Source organism: Tupaia chinensis, unplaced genomic scaffold (genome assembly GCF_000334495.1).
Source record: "Tupaia chinensis unplaced genomic scaffold, TupChi_1.0 Scaffold138910_1, whole genome shotgun sequence".
Lineage (NCBI taxonomy): Eukaryota > Metazoa > Chordata > Mammalia > Scandentia > Tupaiidae > Tupaia > Tupaia belangeri.
In genome coordinates, this window is record NW_006198801.1 from 526,921 (window position 1) to 547,029 (window position 20,109).

Below are 20,109 nucleotides of genomic sequence, written 5' to 3' on the forward strand. Positions count from 1 at the left end.
GACATTTTTATAATAGTTGGAAAAATGACAATACAGAATTAGATAATATAAAATGTTTTTGTTAGGTGTGATAATAGCATTGTGGTTATGTTAAAAAATTTGTTTTTTAGACATACATTCTGAGGTTTGTGCACATGAAATGATATGTCTGGAATGTTCTTTAAATGCTCATGAAAAGAAAAGTGAGGATGGATAACTAAAATTTGGCAAAATTATAATAATCTGAGTCTTTGGGTACATGGTTTTTGTTTGTTTTGCTATTTTTGTACTTTTGTGTATTTGAAATTTTTATAGTGTTCTTTCAAAGATAAAAATTATGCATTTAAAACCAATTTGGAGTAATTTTTTTTTAATACCTACATGTCAGAACTTGTGCATTTTGCCAAAGCTCTACATATTTGGATAGCAAATACACTATTAAATATTTGAAGATTGGGAGTCCAGATTTTATGTATTGAGTTGTCAGAAAAGTCAGGACACATTTTTGCATAGAAAAGCATGTCATGATTTTTCCGACAACCCAGTAGTTCACCCCTCTGTCTATATCCCAGTACTTGTCCCATAGTGTGCATTTCATATGTTTGAAGAGAGTGAAATAAAGCAATTATTACAGCTAAATGTGGAAATTAATGGACTAGACCTGCACTGTCTATTACAGTGGTAACTAGCAACATAGCAAATACTTGAAATTGAGCTGCTGAACACCTGAAATGGGGTTAGTCCAAATTAAAATGGTGTTAAATGTAAAATTTTGAAAATTTATCAAAAAAGAATATTATCTCAATTTTCCATATTTAGTACATGTTAAAATTTTGGATATACCGATTGAAATAAAATACATTAAAATTAATTTTACCATATTTTGTTTTTAAATGTGGCTACTGGGAAAGTTTAAATTATACTGGGCTCTCATACTTCTATTATCAGCGCTAGTATATAAACAATAAAAATGTAGATTTTAGCTAAAATAGTTCTTTTAAAAATATTAATACAGTTGGGACCAGCAGGTGGTGTGGTTAAGGGTGCTGGACTTAACCACCCACATGGCCAACTGCGGTTCAAGTCCTAGACCTGCCGGCTTGCTTTCTCATTTTCCCTCTCTCTCTCTGTCCCTCTCTGGTCAAATTAAAAATAAATAAAGTTAAATAAAGTAATTCTTTAAAAAAAAATTAAAAATATATATACTAATGCAGTAGAGACCTTAGCATTTCTGACCAAGGAATGCAAATAAGAAAGAGGAAAAAAGAAAGTGACACAATTTCAGCTATATGGATCACAAGAGTGACACTTCTGGATTTTTTAAAATGGTGACAATGATAGTTAAGGCATTGGACTCCCACATGGCTGGCAGCAGTTTGAGTCCTGGACCTGGTGCTGCTTTCTCACATTCCCTCTCTGGTGTGTGTGTATGCTCTGCAGTAAAAAAATAAATCTTAAAAAAAAAACAAGTTATCACACTCCAACAGAGGAAGTGGGTGAGAATTTGCTAAGCTTATGTGTGTTTGTGTGTTGCTTTAAGAAATGGAAACCAGGGGCTAGCAGGTGGTGTGGTGGATAAGGTACTGGATTCCCATATGGCTGACCACTGTTCAAGGCTCAGACCTAGGTGCTTGTTTTCATTTTCCCTCTCTCTCACTCTGCCTCTGTTGAGCCCTATAGCACATTAAAATAATAATAATAATTTTAAGTAGAATTTTGAAAACCTCAATAACCAAAAAAAATGTTTAAGGTTTTTGCCATAGGGCACATGCACTTTTCAGGGAGACAGGGAAAGCGGTATGGTGATTAAGGTGCCACGCCACAATCACCTCTCCATCCAGGAGATTTGGGACACACATGCACACTTGCCCACCATGATTTTCTTTTCTTTTTTTTTTTGCTATAGGGCATGTGAGCTCTCCAGAGAGACAGAGACAGAGAAAAAGTGAGAAATCATCCTACAGGTCAAGTGAACGGCCTTGCTAGATGCTAGGCTGCCTGTGGCTGCAGGGCCTAAGGGCCAGAGCAGTGGCTCGTCCCCTCCCCCACTAGCCTTTGGAATTCAGGTTTATGTCCTGGGACTTTAGGAAGAATTTGCGTCCCTCCCCACCCCATCCAGATACCTGCTCAAGCAAATGGCCTGGCCAGAGGCCAGGCTGCCAGTGGTGGCTGCAGGGCTTAATGGCCAGGACCGCGGCTTAACCTCTCCTCTACTCACTTTTGAACTCTCAGGAGCTCCATGTTTTGGATAGGGCACAGTGAGCATTGCATGTCCCACAAGCTTTTCTTTGTTCCTGAGGTGAAGCTCAGCAGCTCAGCTTCAGGTGCCCCTTTTCTTTAGAAACAGGGAGGACTTTGGGTCACCCAGGACCAGTGACAACAGTGCAGAGTGTTGGGGAGCAACAGGGAGGCAGAGTAGAAGAGAAATTACCAATTTTCTATTCCTGCACATTTTTTAAGGGATACCTTGAATAATTTAGGAAGGAACATATAGATCGCCAGATAACTAGGGACCATTGCAGAGGCACAAGAAATATGAGTAACCAACAAAATGTCTCTCACTCAAGGGAGAACATCAATTCCACATCACTCACAGACAACACAATGGAAGTTGTGGAAATGTCGGATAAGCAATTCAGAATATTTGTAGTGACCAAAAGAGACAATGAGCTCCAGGAGATGAGCAAGTTTTTTCAACATTTGAAAGAAATAGACACCATCAAAAAGAATCAGACGGAATTGTTAGGGATGAAGAACGTGATACAGGAAATTAAAACCTCCCTAGAAACTATTAAAAGTAGATTAGAATCTCGAATGTAAAAGACAAAAGTTCTGACCTAGAAAAAAGTATCAAAAAGACAGAAATCATCCCATAGGGAGGATGGCCACGCCACAATCCCTTCTCTATTCTCCTCTCAGGATTTTAGGCACATATGCACACGGCGCCTAGTGTGAGTTTTAAGTCACCAGGTCTGGGACTTGAACCATGGTTGACTACATGGGAGACAGCAACTTAACCATTACACGATTAGCTGGTCCCAGACCAGCATGATTTTTAATCCCCAGGGTCCAGGATTCATACAGCTGTCAGTCATGTGGAGTCCAACACCTTAACCACAACACCACCTGCTGCCTCCCCCCAAAATTTAAAACTCATTAGAATGACTCAATAGTAGAAGAAAATGAAATGCCACTGCATGATATTGGAACAGATAAATACTTGGGTTCAGATTCCAGTTTGACCTGAACACATGGGCTGTGGGCACCCATGATCCTGACTGGCTTGGAAGCTGAGGAACCCTTTACATTGCTGGAAGAAATGCAAATTGGTATGACCACTTTGTAAAATGTTTTGGCATATCTGTATAGCTAAATATATACTTGCTTTGTGACTTAGCTACTCTACTCTTGGATTCCAAACGAAAATAAATACTATGTCTACCAAAAGATATTAAAATGTTCAGAGCAGCTTTTTTCAAAATAGAAATAAGAATACTGGAAGCCATACCAATATCTATCAACATAGAATGAATAAAGTATGGCAAAGGTTGAAAAATTTTATTTTTTTGAAAATTATTGCTATATCCTACAGACCAAATCTGGCTCATCATCTGTTTTTGTATTGCACAAGGGCCTAGAAATGGTTTTTATGTTTGTAAAAGGTTGAAAAAAAGTAAAAATAATAGTATTTCATAATATGTAAAAATTGCATGAAATTCAAATTTCCATAACGAAGTTTTTTAGAATACAGTTACATTCTTTTTTTTTTTGGAGAGGTTTTTGCTATAGGGCATGTGCACTTGCCAGAAAGATAGAGACAGAGACAGAAAGCGAGAAATCACCCCCTGGGGGGATGGCCACGGCACCATCCCTTCTCCTCCTTTCTCCTCTTGGGATCTTAGGCCTGCACGCACATGCACCCGGCGTGAGTTTCAGCCACCGGGTCCGGGACTCGAAACACGGTCTACTACATGGGAGTCCAGCAACATAGCCATTACGATAACTGCGGGTCCCCAGAATACAGTTACATTATTTTACGCATTGTTTACGGCTACTTTCATGCCACAGTGCCAGAGTTGAGTAGTTAGAGACTATTTGGCCCACACAACCTAATATATTTACTAGCTGGCTAAAGGAATTATTGTTACACTCAATAACAAGAATGCATCTCTGAGTCATAATGTGGATGGAAACAAGGAGAGAAAACATGTTATGTTGATTGCATTCAAATGAAGTTCAAGAATATACAAAACTACTGCTCCCTTCTAAGAGACCTAGATACCATTCAAGAATTTTCTTATATCCTTATTTTTAATTGTTGTGGTTTGTTGTATCAAAGCTGAAATGTGAAACACGTTCAATGTCCATTTTCTTCAAGCATAAACTCACCTTTCTGGGCTTGAGATACTGAACAAACATCACCTGGTGACATTCGAGCCCTCTGGATGTATTTTTCACCCAAGAAATTTCAGATTTCAACAATAAACCCATTTTACTGAATAACAACATTGATAGGGAAATGATCTTGTGACGGAAGCCCAATGTAACACCCTTTGCTGGGAACCATATGATAGAACAGGGATATTACTAAGAGAAAAATGAGATTGAATGCAAAAATATATTGTATAGCGGGAACCAGCAGTTAGCGTAATGGCAATGTCGCTGGATTCCCACATAGTCGACCGCGGTTCGTGTCCTGGACCCGGTGGCTTAGAACTCAGGCCGTGTACGTGCGTGCCCAAGATCCCGAGAGGAAAAAGGAGGAGAAGGGATTGTGGCGTGACCATCCCCCCTGGGGGGTGATTTCTCGCTTTCTGTCTCTCTGTTTGTCTGGTGAGTGCACGTGCCCTATAGTGAAAACCTCTCAAAAAAAAAAAAAAGTATATATATATATATAGGGACAGTCTTGGGAGCATGAAGTCTGGAACACTGCAATGACTGAGATTAGCATGGAAAACTACGTGGATCATTAATCTCAAAACAGACCCAACAGGAAAGAATCTATGCAATGTTCCCACCAGGACCGATAAGATTTTTTTGTCCCAGATAACAGTAATGGCCTACAAGAGTTCATCTTTCTTTAAGAGCCTGCTGATCTTCCTGTAGAAAATAGAGAACATTCACTTTACCCCCTACTTAATATAGTTTAAATTGTCCGTAAAATAAAGCGCCTGGGGACCAGCAGATGCCATAATGGTTAAGTTGCTGGACTCCCATGTAGTCAACTGCTGTTCCAGTCCTGGACCCCGGCTTGAAACACACTGGGCATGTGTACATGCCTTCCCAAAACACTGAGAGGAGACTAGAGGAGAAGGGATTGCGGCGTGGCCATCACTCCCTGAGTGATTTAAGATCTTCAAGAACTTCTGAGGAGTCACCTGGATAAAACTCAAGCAAAATAAGTAGCAGGGTGAGATCCACAGGGAAGCTAGGACTCGCCCCATTCTGGACCGCATGGCATGATCTCTTGATGTCGCTGAACCCACACGCACATGAATCTGTCTGGTATGGTGCCGCCTGGGACTTGCTGCTGACAGGAAACCCGACGGTGCGGCTGTGGAACACACTTCTAGGTCACAAGGCTCCACACTAATTCCCCAGACTGCTGGGCCCTGCGAGCGCGCAGCAGGGGGCGCTCTTCTCCACGGATAGAACCAGTTGGATCACTCTGGGTTCGGGCCTGCGGTGCGGGTGCGCGGTGCTACTAGTCGTGTTCCTCTGCTGGCGCTCTCCGCAGGCAGAGACCGCACCTTGGCTTTGGCTGGCCGCAGCGGGCGCCAGAGGAGGGTTCCAGCAGCAACTGGAAACCGTGCTGGACGGTAAGTGCGCGTGCGTGAGGACGCGTGTGACGTTGAGATCCGAGTAGGGAAGACTCATTCCCTTCTTTTAATTGAGGTTGGTGCGGGAGGTTGTCCTACATTTACTTTGTCTGCACTGAGAAATCTGATATCCTACGATTTTTCTTTCCTCTGTTCTGCTTTTTCCAGAGTCACATAGAGGAAAAGAACTGTGCACCTAATTCTTGTAAAATAAGTTCGATTTTCTTTCTTCAAGTGTGTGTGTGTGTGTGTGTGTGTGTGTGTGATCTGCAACATCTTCCTAAGGAAGAACCCGCCATTCAGTGACTGGTCACTAAGCACCCTATAAGTAACGCACTAGGCACGCACTCATCAGTCTAGTGCCACTCCCCAGCCACACTGCCCCTTTCCTTTCCATCCAATAATTTATCTGTCTTTCCGGGTCTAAGATGTTGATAAAGATAATTATATCGAATGGAGGGGAATGAAGACTTTAAAAATTTTATCTTTGTCATGGAAGTTTTCAAGCAGAAAAGACTGCATAACCTGAGGGACCCAACATCTAGCAACATCTTAAAACATTTGCATATATCTTTCTAGCAGTCCTTCTGCTTTTTGGTTGTGGTACTTTAAAATCATGCTTTTGTCCTTCCGTATGCACGTATAACCAAAAAGGACACCATATTTAAAAATAACCACCGTGCTGTTATCCCAATATAAAAAATTAACAGTAATTTCTTAATGTCATATTCCTCTTTTATATTTAGGTTTCCCTAGTTGTTTCAATGATAACTTTTACAATCAGTTGGTTATACCAGAATCCTGACAGATTCCATGCATTGCATTTGGTCTCCAAACCTCTTAACCCTCTTTATTTTATTTTACTTTTTTTTTTTTAGAGAGAGATTTTTTACTATTACAACACATGTGCTTGGTGGAGAGAGAGAAAGCAAGAAATCACCCCCTAGGCAGGGATAGCCACTCTGTTTTTTGTTTCTATTTTTTAAATGGAGATTTTTGCTGTAGAGTACATGCACACACTGAAGAGACATAGAAAGACAGAAAGTGGGAAATCACCCCTGGGGCATGGCCATGCCACAATACCTTCTCCTCCAGTCTCCTCTCAGCATCTTTGGCATGCATACACACGCCCCTGGTGGGAGTTTCAAGTCACCAGGTCCAGGACTCAAACTGTGGTTGACTACATGGGAGTCCAGCGACATAACTATTATGCCATCTGCTAATCCCTTATGTTACAAGGATAGAATCAAGGTATCAGCTTTTTCAGGTTCAAGGGGCCACCCACAGTGCGTGGCTTGTGGCACCCTACCATTTTCAAAGCCAGCCATTCCATCATTCTAACCTCTGCTTTCATTATCACCTCTCCTGCTTGGACTCTTCTCTCTTTCTCCAGCACTTATAAATACCTTGTGATAACACTGGGCCCAAGCAGATAATCCAGGATAATTCTCCCCCGTAGCAATATCCTTAATTTAATCACACCTGTAAAGTCCCTTTTGCCATGAAAGGTAAAATATTCTGTTTTAGGGATTAGACATTTTTTGGAGGGGAACATTATTCTACATACATACCTCTCTTGCCCAGGAACCGGTGAGAGAGGATCATCAGTCAGGTTCACTCTGGAATTGGCCAAGATATGCCAGTCCAGTGATGACTGCGTACACCTGAATTGGCATCCATCACCTGTGATAGCCTAGGAACAAATAAAACATACGTTCTCCTTTGAGAATTATAAATCCTAGGAGCTCAAAGACCGTAACACATTTGTCTAGTTTAAATGCTCCCAAATTGGCAGATCGTTTCATAGATAACATGGAAATATCACATGCCTATTGTATTCAGGGACATAATACTGGGACTTGATGAATCTGTACTAATTCTAGTTCGCACTCATGTGAAGAATCATAGGTATCCACAACGTTCAAAATAGCCTCAACGGAACCATCAGTGTCACCTTTAATAATTATAGGAAGTCCATTTGAATCTCTCTTGATTTTCTCTTTTGGCTTTAAGAGTTTTTGTTCTTTCCTTTCTATGAACTTTATAAATGACCTCTCCTTCCAGTGCAAAGTACCATACTTCTCACGGGATTTCCGATGTACTTCTTGGTGTTCCTTTCGCTTTTCTTCTATTATTTTCAGATCATCTTTATTTTTCTTCTGTTCTTGGTCATACCTTCTCCAATCAACAACTTCATGTGCCCTTGGCTCGGATTCTACTTCAAGAATTTCATCTCCTGCACAAGGAAGGTCTCTCCAGCCTATAATTCCCACTGGCATGCTAGGATAGGCTTCATTAATTGTTTTTCTATTTTCATCAAACATTAAGTGTACTTTTGGCCAACACTTTCCAGCAACCAGGATTGAGCCTTTTCTCCAAGTTCCTCTTTGAATGATAGCTGTGGTAACAGGACCTCTTCCTTTGTCTGTGAAAGATTCTATAACTCTTCCTTCCACTGGACCGGTGGGATCTGCTTTCAGTTCTAACATTTCTGCAAGAGCAATTGTTGCTTCTGCCAAAGCCGTCAGATTGTCACCTGTGAGTGCAGAGACATGCACTGCTTGAATGTCACCTCCGTAATCTTCGCACACCACATCGTAAGCCAGCAGTTCTTTTTTCACTTTGTCAGGATCAGCCTCAGCTTTGTCACATTTGTTTGTGGCAAGGACAATAGGAACTTGAGCATCTTCGGCATGTTGAATAGATTCTACAGTTTGTTTCATGACCCCATCATCTGCAGCTACAACCAACACGACAATGTCAGTGACCTGAGCACCTCGGGCTCTCATTGCTGAGAAGGCAGCATGTCCTGGAGTATCAAGAAAGGTTATCTTTTCCCCAGAAGGTAGAGAGACAAGAAAGGCACCAATGTGCTGGGTGATGCCTCCAGCTTCCATTGCTACCACTTGAGTTTTTTGAAGTTTGTCAAGTAATGTTGTTTTCCCATGATCAACATGGCCCATTATAGTAACGACTGGAGACCTTGGGGTTAATAAAGCTGGATCTGCCTGGGGCCTTTTTACAGCATCTTTATTCTCTCTGACTTTGTCCTGTTTTAATTTGCTCCATTTTAACTTCATCCCTGCCTTCTTTATCACTTCTTTGATCCAGACTTCATCTAAATAGGAGTCTGCTTCTAAGGAATCTACGTCAATAGCAGTGTTCAATAAGGCTTCATAGACATAATCTACATCTATTTCCATTGCTCTGGCCAACTCCTCAACAGATATTCCAATCCAGACTTCGACTTCCTTTTCAGATTTTGTTGAAGGTAACTGAGATTTCTGTGGCTTTTCTTCCTTCTTTTTTACTAGAAGCCTATACTGAAATAAAGCAGTCTCAATTAGCACATCTGTCCGCCAGGGGCAGGCATAAAGGTAAGTTGTCCATATCGGGTAAGCAGCTGAAAGCCACCACGGTGCTAACGGTCTTCTTTGACCCAGAGAGCGGCACTCTCTGTGTAACTGCCTACAAAGAGTATGAAACCGTAGCAAATTCTCAAACTTCAGTAGCTTCTGGTTCATGTTTCTCCTGACAAGGCAACAAAAGAACCTTGGGTGGACACTTGTTCTGACAAATACCAGCAAATATTATCTTGATTGAGAAGGTTGATTGTCTCCTTTGAGCCTCATTTTCCTGATCTTGGTAAAAAGAAAGTAAAAATGGTTGGGTATGTATTCTTCTGAGTTCCACATAAAGCCCTGGATTTCACGAGTCTGATTCTCCCCAGTGTTGATTATTTTCAAGATGTCAATCATGCATTGGATGGTTAAAGGTAAAAGGATGACAAAAGATATACCATACGAGTCATAACCAAAATAACACTCAAATAGTTTTATTAATATCAGACAGGATAGATTTTAAGAACAAAGAAAGTATCATGGAGAAAGAACAGTCTTTCAATAAATGGTGCTGGATATACTGAATATCTATATGGGGGAAATGAATCATGATTTTCCCTTACAACATACACAAAAATCAATTCCAGAAAGTTTGTACAGATAAATGTGAAAAATAATAAATCTAAACAAAAATACAGAATAGCTTCATACCTTCAGAACAGGCAAAGATTTCTTAAGCAATATACATAGAGTATCAAATGATAAGGGGAAAAATAATAAAAATCAGACTACATTAAAAAAAATTTCCAGGCCCCCAGTTTAAGTCCTAGACAGTGTGTAAAAATGCAAACCACAGGTTAGGAGACAATATCTGCAATACACATAGTTGAAAAAGGGTACACATTTGTATTACACAAATAATTCCTAAGAATCAACAATAAGAAGATAAGCTCTCCTCAAACTAGGCTTGATTGTCACTTCCCACAGGAATATCCAAATAGCCAATAGAAATTAAAATAAAGGCATTCAATATTATTAGTCATCAGTTGGAAAACCACAATGCAGTACCACTATATATTCACCATACTGGCAAAAAATTGACTCTGACAATACCATGTCTTTTTTTTTTTTTAATACTTGTTCTTTTTTTTTATTATTTTATTTAACTTTAATTATTTATTTTAATTTGACCAGAGAGGTACAGTGTGAGTATGTGTGTGTGTGTGTGTGTGTGTGTGTGTGTGTGTGAGAGAGAGAGAGAGATAGAGAGAGAGAGAAAGCAGCCTGGTGGTCCAGGACTCGAGCTGTGGTCAGCCATGTGGGAGTTCAGTGCCCTTAACCACCATGCCACCTGCCAGCCCCAATACCATGTCTTAACAAGAAGGTGGAATAATTGGAACTTTACTGTTGATGAACATACTAATAACTGATTAAGCCATTTTAGAACATTAACAATATCTGCTTAAGCAAATTCACATATTCTATGATTCACTATTTCCTCTCCTATAAATACAACTAACAGAAATGCATACATAGCAGGTAGTGTGGTGGTTAAGGTGCTAGACACTCCCACATGGCCATCCACAGTTCAAGTCCCAGACCTGGTGGCTTGCTTTCTCACTTTCCCTCTCTCTCTGGTCAAATTAAAATAAATGAATGAATAAATAAATTTTTTAAAAAAGAAATACATACATAGGAGGGGCCAGCCGGTGGCATGATGGTTAAAGGTGTTGAACTCCCACATGGCTGACTGTGGTTCAAGTTCTGGACCTGGTAGCTTGCTTTCTCACTTTCCCTCTCTCTCTGGTCAAATTAAAATAAATGAATGAATAAATAATTCTTTAAAAAAGTAAGAAATGAGTGGCCAGCAAATAGAGTAGTGGTTAGAAGCACTGGACTCCCACATGATCGACCACAGTTCGAGTCCCAGACATGGCAGCTTGCTTTCTCTCTATCTCTCTCTATTCCTCTCTAGTCAAATTAAAATAAAGTTAAATAAAAGAATTCTATAAAAAATAAGAAATGCATATATGTGAGCACAAAATGTCAAGTGCAATAATGCTTATAGCTTCATTATTTATGAGAACCCAAAGCTGGAAACAATCCCAATGTTTATCAACACTACAATGGACAAATACAGTTGGCATATTCATGCTCTGGAATACTGTATAGCAATGAAAACAAATAAGCTATTTTTACATGCAACAATATGGGACAAACATAATATTAAATAAAAGAAACCAACACAAAGCATACTGTATGATTCTACTTAAATATAAATTAAAAACAGATAAAATTGATATATGGGGGTTACTCTGAGGGGCTACTGACAACAGATACACAAGAGTGTCTTCTTGGATGCAAGCAGTATTTTATTTCTCAGTCTGGGTGTGTATTACCTCTTGTGGTAATTCACTTAATCTGGGTGCATATTACCTCTTGTGGTAATTCACCTAAACAGAATGATTTTGATTGTATTGGTTGACTGCATTATCATGTATATACTTGCAAGTATATATGATACATTTCAACAAAAAGCTAAATTATACGTGAGTTGGATCCCTCATGGCCAACTGTGTGGTTTGAGACCTGGCTCTGGCAGTTTGAATAGCATGCCAGGTGTGTGTGCATGTGTGCCCAAAATGCCAAAAAGAGGAAAAAACTGAAGAGAAGGGATTATAGCACGACCATATCCCACAGGGGGGAGCTTTTGTGCTTTCTTGTTCTCTCTCTCACAAGCACATGCGCCCTCTGGCAAATATTTTTTTGAAAGTTAAATTATGAAGAAATAAATACATGGAACACCCCCCACACACCACGAAAGAGCAGGGGCCATGACCTTAAGTATCCTAAATATCCAAACCTAGAATTCACAATCAATCTATAATAATCATGACTATCTATGTATCAACTAACAAAGTAGCAACTTTCATAAAGCAGAAGTTACAGGTTATATAAGAAATAAAATTTCATTAGTAATAGAAAAATTGGGGACTAGCCAGTGGCACAGAGTTAACGTGCTAAACTCCCACATGGCTGACTACAGTTCAAGTACTGGACTGTGGAGAGTGGCAAATTCTGAGTAAACATGGTGACCTCTAGACATATGCAGAATTGCAGTTCAGTGAGCTTCATTTACATAGAGATGGAAGTATTTACATATGAAAATGCTAATTGCCTGTTGTCTTTGAGACTGCAAAGCAGTATCAGGGTAAAGGAAGCCACACCTGTTTATCAGATTTTGCTCCAAAAAGATCAGATAAACTACATGGCACCAATCATTTTTGCGTCTTCAGACAATTTACATCCCAAACCAACTGACTTTGCATTCCATTTCCTCTTCTCCCATTTTCTGCCCTTTAAAAGAATAAACCTGTGGCCAGTTTGGGTTGTAGCTTTCTCCATCAGAGAAGTAGGGCCCACCCAATCCTTGCTTTTCTATACTTGTATGTCTTTGTGTGTTTACTTTTATGTTTATTTCTAATCCACAGTCCCCTCACTCAGAAAAATGTGTTCTGCCAAGTGGGTCCTAGCACTGGACCTAGCAGCTTGCTTTCTCACTTTCTCTCTCTCTTATCTCTCTGGTGAGTCCATGTACCCTATAGAAAATTTAAAATAACAATAACAACACTAATAATAACAATAACAAATAAAGTTAAATAATTCCTTAAAAAATAGGGGATTATAAGGCAATTTCTCAATCTACGACAAATCAAGTGCAAAACAAGTAAATATATACTGATTATATTATTCATTAAACATTCATTAAATTCCTAAGATTAAAAAAACTCACAATGGGGAACCAGCAGTTAGTGTAATGGCTATGTCGCTGGGCTCCCACATAGTCGACCACGGTTCGCGTCCTGGACCCGGTGGCTTAAAACTCACGCAGGGCGTGTATGTGTGCGTGCCCAAGAGCCCGAGAGGAGAATGGAGGAGAAGGGATTGCAGCGTGACTATCCCCCCTGGGGGGTGATTTCTCGCTTTCTGTCTCTATGTCTCTCTCTGTCTGTCTGGGGAGCGCACGTGCCCTATAGCGAAAACCTCTCAAAAAAAAATCAAAAACTCACAATGGAACAAACTAGAAATTATATTACTAGGAGTCAGCAGGTAGCATGGTGGTTAAGGGCACTGGACTCCCACATGGTCAACTGTGGTTTGAGTCTTTGACCTGGGGGCTTGCTTTCTCACTTTCCCTCTCTCTCTCTCTCACACACACACACACACACACACACACACACACTCTGTCCTCTCTGGTCAAATGGAAATAAATAAAGTTAAATAAAATAATTCTAAAAAAGATGAAAGAAATTATATTCCTGGTGAAGGGCTAGGAGTTATGTCCTTTACTTGAAGTCTTCGACATTAACTATAGGCGTTGAACTCTCCTTTACAGAGATCAAGATTTCTCCACAGCATTGAGGCTAAGATATACACCACTCTATCAGTTTTCTACAACTGTTGCAACAAATTACCACAAAAGTGGGACCAGCAGATGGCTAGTAGTTACTGCATTCAAGTCCTGGACCCAGTGGCTTAAAACTCATGCTGGGCATATGTGCCCCAGATCCCAAGAGAATGGAGGAGAAGGGATTGTGACATGGCCATCCCCTCCTGGGGGGTGATTTCTTGCTTTTTGTCTCTCTGTTTCTGTTTCTCCAACAAGTGCACAAAATAACAAAAAAATCTCACACCTAGCATGTTTTTCAAGCCACTTGGTCTGGACTTGAACCACACAGGTGGCTATGGGGGATCTGGCTGCCTTATCAACTAGGCCACAAAGTTAACCCCTTCATACTTTTCATAGGGTCTTTCCAGAATGAAATTTTCTTTCTTTTTTGGGGGAGAGATTTTTTTTTTTCCCGCTATAAGGCACATTCACTTGCCAGAAAGAGAGAAAGAGAGACAGAAAGCAAGAAAGTGAGAAATCATCCCCCAGCGGGGATGACCACACCACAATCCCTTCTCCTCCATTCTCTCAGTATCTTGGGCACAAATGCACACACGCCAAGCATGAATTTTAAACTGCTGAGTCTGGGACTCAAATTGCAGTTAACTATATGAGAGTCCAGTGACATAACCATTATGCCATCTGCTGGTTCCAATGAGAGAGGTATCTTATACATACCTGATTTATATAAGGATTCTCCTCAGTACAAATTCCATTGTATAAGGGGATAACTGAAGGACAGATACATTTCCCATGTTCCTTATATGTCTTTTTTTTTTTTCTTTTTTAGGAGAGGTTTCGCTATAGGGTGTGTGCGCTCGCCAGAAAGACAGAGAGAGACAGAGAGACAGAAAGCGAGAAATCACCCCCGCCCCCTCCCCCCGGGAGGATGGCCATGCTGCAATCCCTTCTCCTCCATTCTCCTCTCAGGATCTTGGGCATGCATGCACATGCACTTGGCATGAATTTAAGCCACCGGGTCCAGGACTCAAACTGCAGTTGACTACATGGGAATCCAGCGACATAGCCATCATGCTATCTGCTGGTCCGTAGAATGAATTTCCTGATTCATGTTAAATAAGTTCAAGTTCATTTAAAGTTAATTTAAACTTGAATTTGAAAATTCGAGTTTCCTCTATTATATTAATTTTCTTTTTAAAAAGACTTATTTATTATTATTATTATTATTTAAATTGACCAGAAAGAGAGAGAGAGAAAAGGAAAGTGAGAAAGCATACTGCCAGGTCCTGGATTCCAACTGCAGTCAGCCATGTGGGAATCCAGCACCTTAACCACCATGCCACCTGCCAGCCCCTAATTTTCATTCCAAAATAAATTATCATAGATTTGACATAGAACAAGTTGTGATGATAAACTTCATTCTATTAGTAAAATTAACAATCTTCTTTTTTTCTTTTCCTCAATCTTCTTATATTAATGTTCCAAGAATAGTAACAAAGATGCTAAGATTGAATAGTTTACCAAATAGTTTCTATTTGTTCTTTTTTTTAAAAAAAAAAATTGTTTTATCTAACTTTATTTATTTATTTATTTTTATTTGACCAGAGAGGGACAGAGTGAAAATGAGAGACAGAAAGTGAGAAAGCAAGCTGCCAGAACTGGGACTCGAACTGTAGTTGGTTGTATGGGAGTCCAGTGCCCTTAACCACTATGCCACCTGTCAGCCCCTCTTTGTTCTTAACTATTCCAAAGGTCTTAGTAATTCTTAATCCTCTAATTAATTATTTTAATCTTTACAATAACCTTATCACAAAGTTTAAAATCAGTCATCTGAGGACAGAGTTTCAGTTACATGGTAACAAAGCACAGGTGGCAGACGATGTAACTGCAGTGATACTGGAAAAGATTCATGTTACAGGAAAAAACTTTTCTACATTAAAAAAGTCAAAATGATTATTTCCTCTAAATATTATTCTATACAGTTATAGTATAATAAAATATAACTGTATTAGTGGTAAACATATTTTTGTTCATATTTTTTATTTTTCATATATAAATACTGATACCGAATAAACAGTGTTATGAGGTAAAAGAAATTTACAATCACTGGTTGTTGTTCTCTTACAAATTGTTTCCTGTTTCATAATGGATAAATGAAAACCCCATAGTTTCTGAATATAGATATATTGTTTTAGGTTTTTGCCATAAGGCACTTACACTCACAAAGAGAAAAAAGAGGAAGTGAGAAATCACCCCTCAGAGGGGGGTGGCTACATTATAACCCCTCTCCTTCATTCTCCTCCTGGGATTTTGAGCATGCACACATTTGTATCCAGCGTGACTTTTAGGACTCAAATCCCAGCCAACCACATGTGAATCCAGTGCTTTAACCACCAGGTTACCTGCTGGTCCCAGGGTTTCCTATATATTTTTTTTTCAGGGTTTCCTATATTAATCATTTTATTAACTATAGAATGTTGAGTATAGTGTGAGAGAGGTTTTTTCAGGGTTTTCTTTTAGAGATTTTTGCTATAGGGGATGTGCACTCAGACAGAAAGCAAGGGAAAAAACCCTCTGGGGGGGATGGCCACACCACAATCCCTTCTCCATTCTCTCAGTATCTTGGGCACACATGCACACACGCCAAGCATGAATTATATATTATATATATATATATTACATATATATATATATACCGTGTTTATATATGTATATGATAGTAATAGAAATTATTAGAATAGAGAATATAATCTAGATACATACACCACAATCCCTTCTCCTCCATTCTCTCAGTATCTTGGGCACAAATGCACACACGCCAAGCATGAATTTTAAACTGCTGAGTCTGGGACTCAAATTTCAGTTAACTATATGAGAGTCCAGTGACATAACCATTATGCCATCTGCTGGTTCCAATGAGAGAGGTATCTTATACATACCTGATTTATATAAGGATTCTCCTCAGTACAAATTCCATTGTATAAGGGGATAACTGAAGGACAGATACATTTCCCATGTTCCTTATATGTCTTTTTTTTTTTTCTTTTTTAGGAGAGGTTTTCACTATAGGGTGTGTGCACTCGCCAGAAAGACAGAGAGAGACAGAGACAGAAAGCGAGAAATCCCCACCAGGGGGGATGGTCACACCAATCCCTTCTCCTCCATTCTCCTCTCAGGATCTTAGGCACGCATGCACACGTACCTGGCGTGAGTTTAAGCCACCGGGTCCAGGACTCGAACCGCAGTTGACTATATGGGAATCCAGCGACATAACCGTTACACTAACTGCTGGTCCCATTTCTTATATTTCTAAGGATTCCATCCAATATGAATTTGATGATATTAAGGACTGGTAAGTAAAAGAAATATTTAAATACATAGAATTTCTTGCTTCACATGTGTATTCTCTGGTGCTTTTTCACTTGTGATAGACAAATAAAGGCCTTCCCACATTCTTTACATTCATAAGGTCTCTCACCAGTATGAATTCGTTGATGTTGAGTAAGATGTGCCCTCTGCATAAAAGCCTTTTTACATTGTTGACATTCAAAGGGCTTCCCACCAGTGTGAATTCTCTGATGTTGAATAAGAGTTGAACAATCGATAAAAGACTTCCTACATTCTTTACACTCATATGGTTTCTCACCAGTGTGAACTCTCTGGTATCTATTAAAGTAGGAAACACAAGCAAAGGCCTTCCCACATTCTTTACACTCATGGTTTTTCACCAGTGTGAATTCCTTGATGTTGACTAAGATGTGCTCTCTGCCTAAAGGCCTCCCCACATTCCTGACATTCATAGGGTTTCTCATTAGTGTGCGTTCTCTGTTGAATAAATGTTGAATAACATAGAAAAGCCTTCTTACAATCTTTACATTCATATGGTTTTTCACCAGTGTGAATTCTCTGATGTTTATTCAAGTTTGAAAGCCACATAAAGGTCTTCCCACATTCCTTACATTCATAGGGTTTCACACCAGTATGAATTATCTGATGCTGGTTAAGAGTAGAGCAACTATTAAAGACCTTTCCACATTCTTTACATTCATAGGGTTTCTCACCTTTGTGAATTCTCTGATGTCTATTAAAGTCAGAAGAACAAGTAAAGGCCTTTCCACATTCATTACAATCGTAGGGTTTCTCACCACTGTGAATTCTCTGATGTCTAGTTAGAGGTGCACTCTGCCTAAAAGCCTTCTTGCATTCCTGGCATTGATAGGGTTTCTCATTTGTATGTATTCTCTGATGTTGAAAAAATGTTGAGCAAGAGATAAATGCCTTCCCACACTGCTTACATTCATAGGGTTTCTCACCGGTGTGAATTCTCTGGTGTTGAATTAGAGTTGAGCAATTATTAAATGCCTTCCCACATTCTTTATATTGATAAGGTTTCTCACCAGTGTGAATTCTCTGATGTCTATTAAAGTCAGAAATACAAGAGAAGGCCTTTGCACATTCCTTACACTCATATGGTTTCTCGCCAGTATGAATTCTTTGATGTCGAGTAAGATGTGCACTTCGCCTAAAAGCGTTTTTACATTCCTGACATTCATAAGGTTTCTCATTAGTATGAGTTCTCTAGTGCTGAGAAAGTGTTGAGCAATTATTAAATTTTTTGCCACACTCCTTACACTCAAAAGGCTTCTCACCGGTGTGAATTCTCTGGTGCTGAATAAGAGTTGAGCGATTATTAAATGCCTCACCACATTCTTTACATTCATAAGGTTTCTCACCAGTGTGAATTTTTCGATGTCTATTAAAGTCAGAAAGAGAAGCAAAAGCCTTCCAACACTGCTTACATTGATGGAGTTTCTCACCACTATGAGTTCTTTGATGTTGTGTAAGATGTGCACTCTGCCTAAAAGTCTTTCTACATTGCAGACATGCATAGGGTTTCTCATTAGTATGTGTTCCCTTATGTTGAATCAATGTTGAACAATAGATAAAGGCTTTCCCACATTCTTTGCATTCATATGGTTTCTCACCAGTATGAATTCAATTATATTGCGTAAGGTGGGCACGTTTTTGAAAAGTCTTTCCACATATCTGACATTCACAGGATATCCTCTTATGATTTATTTGATATTGACTACGTTCCAAGTTGTAAGCAAAGTCTCTGCCACATTGCTTAAATTCATCATGTTTCTTTCCAGTAAGACTTTGCTCATGTTTCATATAATCTGTATAAAATATAAAGGCCTTCTCACACATTTCATCAAATTTATCACTTGTATGAATTCTTACCTGTTCAGTAAGGTTTTCACATTTTTTACATTCATGGAGTTTCTTTCCAGCATGAATTACTTGGTTTAGTTCAAGGGATGCAGGCTGGATGATTTCAGATGTTATGAGATTGTTATATGCCTACAATATTCTTCTTCAGTTTCCTGTGGTCTCTCAAAGAGACCCTTGCATTTCCAATCATTTCCAAAACAAGATTCCTCAAGGCAAGACTTTCTGACTTTTTCCATTAGTTTCCATTTTAATGACATGTTTTCAAAACTTCCATTCTGTAAAGGTAACTCCTTAGTATCATACCTAGATAGCAAATATGAAAGAAAATAAACATATTTTCCTGTTTTAGAAAAATTTATCACAGTTTTTAAATGAAGTCATTGGGAAAGTCATGAAATGCTTTCTTTTTTTTCATTTATTTATTTTTCTATTTATTTGTCATGATATTTGGGCAACTGAGTCCAGGACCTGAACCATGGTTGGTCATGTGGGAGTCCAGCATCTCAACCACCATGCCACCTGCCTTCCCTTTCTATGTTTTTCTAGGCAAAAATGTGTTATGACTTTCTTGATGACCCAATAGTATGACTTTGCTGACGTTTCCTGTGATTTGTGTAAAATATAAATAATATATATTAGAAACACCCGAACAGTCAATATATATTAGAACAGTTAAGGTTATTCAAGAACTAAATGACTGAGGTCAGCAGGTGGTATAGTGGTTAAAGTGGTTAAAGGGCTGGGCTCCCACATGGCTGAACACCATTTGAACCCTGTACCAAGCAGCTTAAAAATCACAACAAATAAATAGATAAATGAATAATAAAAAAGAGGAAGTAAATGGCTTGAGGGTATTCAATTTGGAGGGAAAAATTAGCTGGAATGGCTATATTAATATAAAATAAAACAAAATTTAGCCTAGCCACAATGGCACAGGCAGTAGAACTCTAGTACATGATGCTGGAGCCACATAGGAATAACTTGGTTTTGTATTCTGGGTCAAACTGAACGCACTGGGCATGCCCCTAAGTGTGCCCATGATCAAAGCTGGCTGGAAGGCTGAGATAAGGATCATGGTGTAGTGAGACCCCATCAAGCAATTGCAGTATGGTGGTGAGACTGTCTTCTTGCTTTCTCTCAAAATAAATATATAAACTTTAAGAGCAAACATCAAGACAGTCTATATTATCAAGAATAATTTCCTCATAATTGTAAAAAGGTCATCTCTGGGGGGGGCTGCAAGTGCCATGGTGGTTGAGGTGTTGAACTCCCACAACGCTAAGTGAGGTTTGAGTCCTGGACTCTACACCTTGAAAATTACACT

At 39.3% G+C, this 20,109-nt stretch overlaps 1 protein-coding gene and 1 pseudogene across 1 annotated transcript in view; both read right to left on the reverse strand.

Moving 5' to 3' along the window:
* Positions 1-20,109, reverse strand: part of LOC102470672 (zinc finger protein 208) — a 223,993-nt gene that overhangs the window by 132,445 nt on the left and 71,439 nt on the right. Inside the window, 3 exon segments of the mRNA XM_014592935.2 lie at positions 16,973-17,270; positions 17,272-17,327; positions 17,409-18,617. Coding sequence (XP_014448421.1) covers positions 16,973-17,270; positions 17,272-17,327; positions 17,409-18,617 — 1,563 coding nt within the window.
* Positions 7,637-9,416, reverse strand: LOC102470248 (translation initiation factor IF-2, mitochondrial pseudogene; annotated as a pseudogene).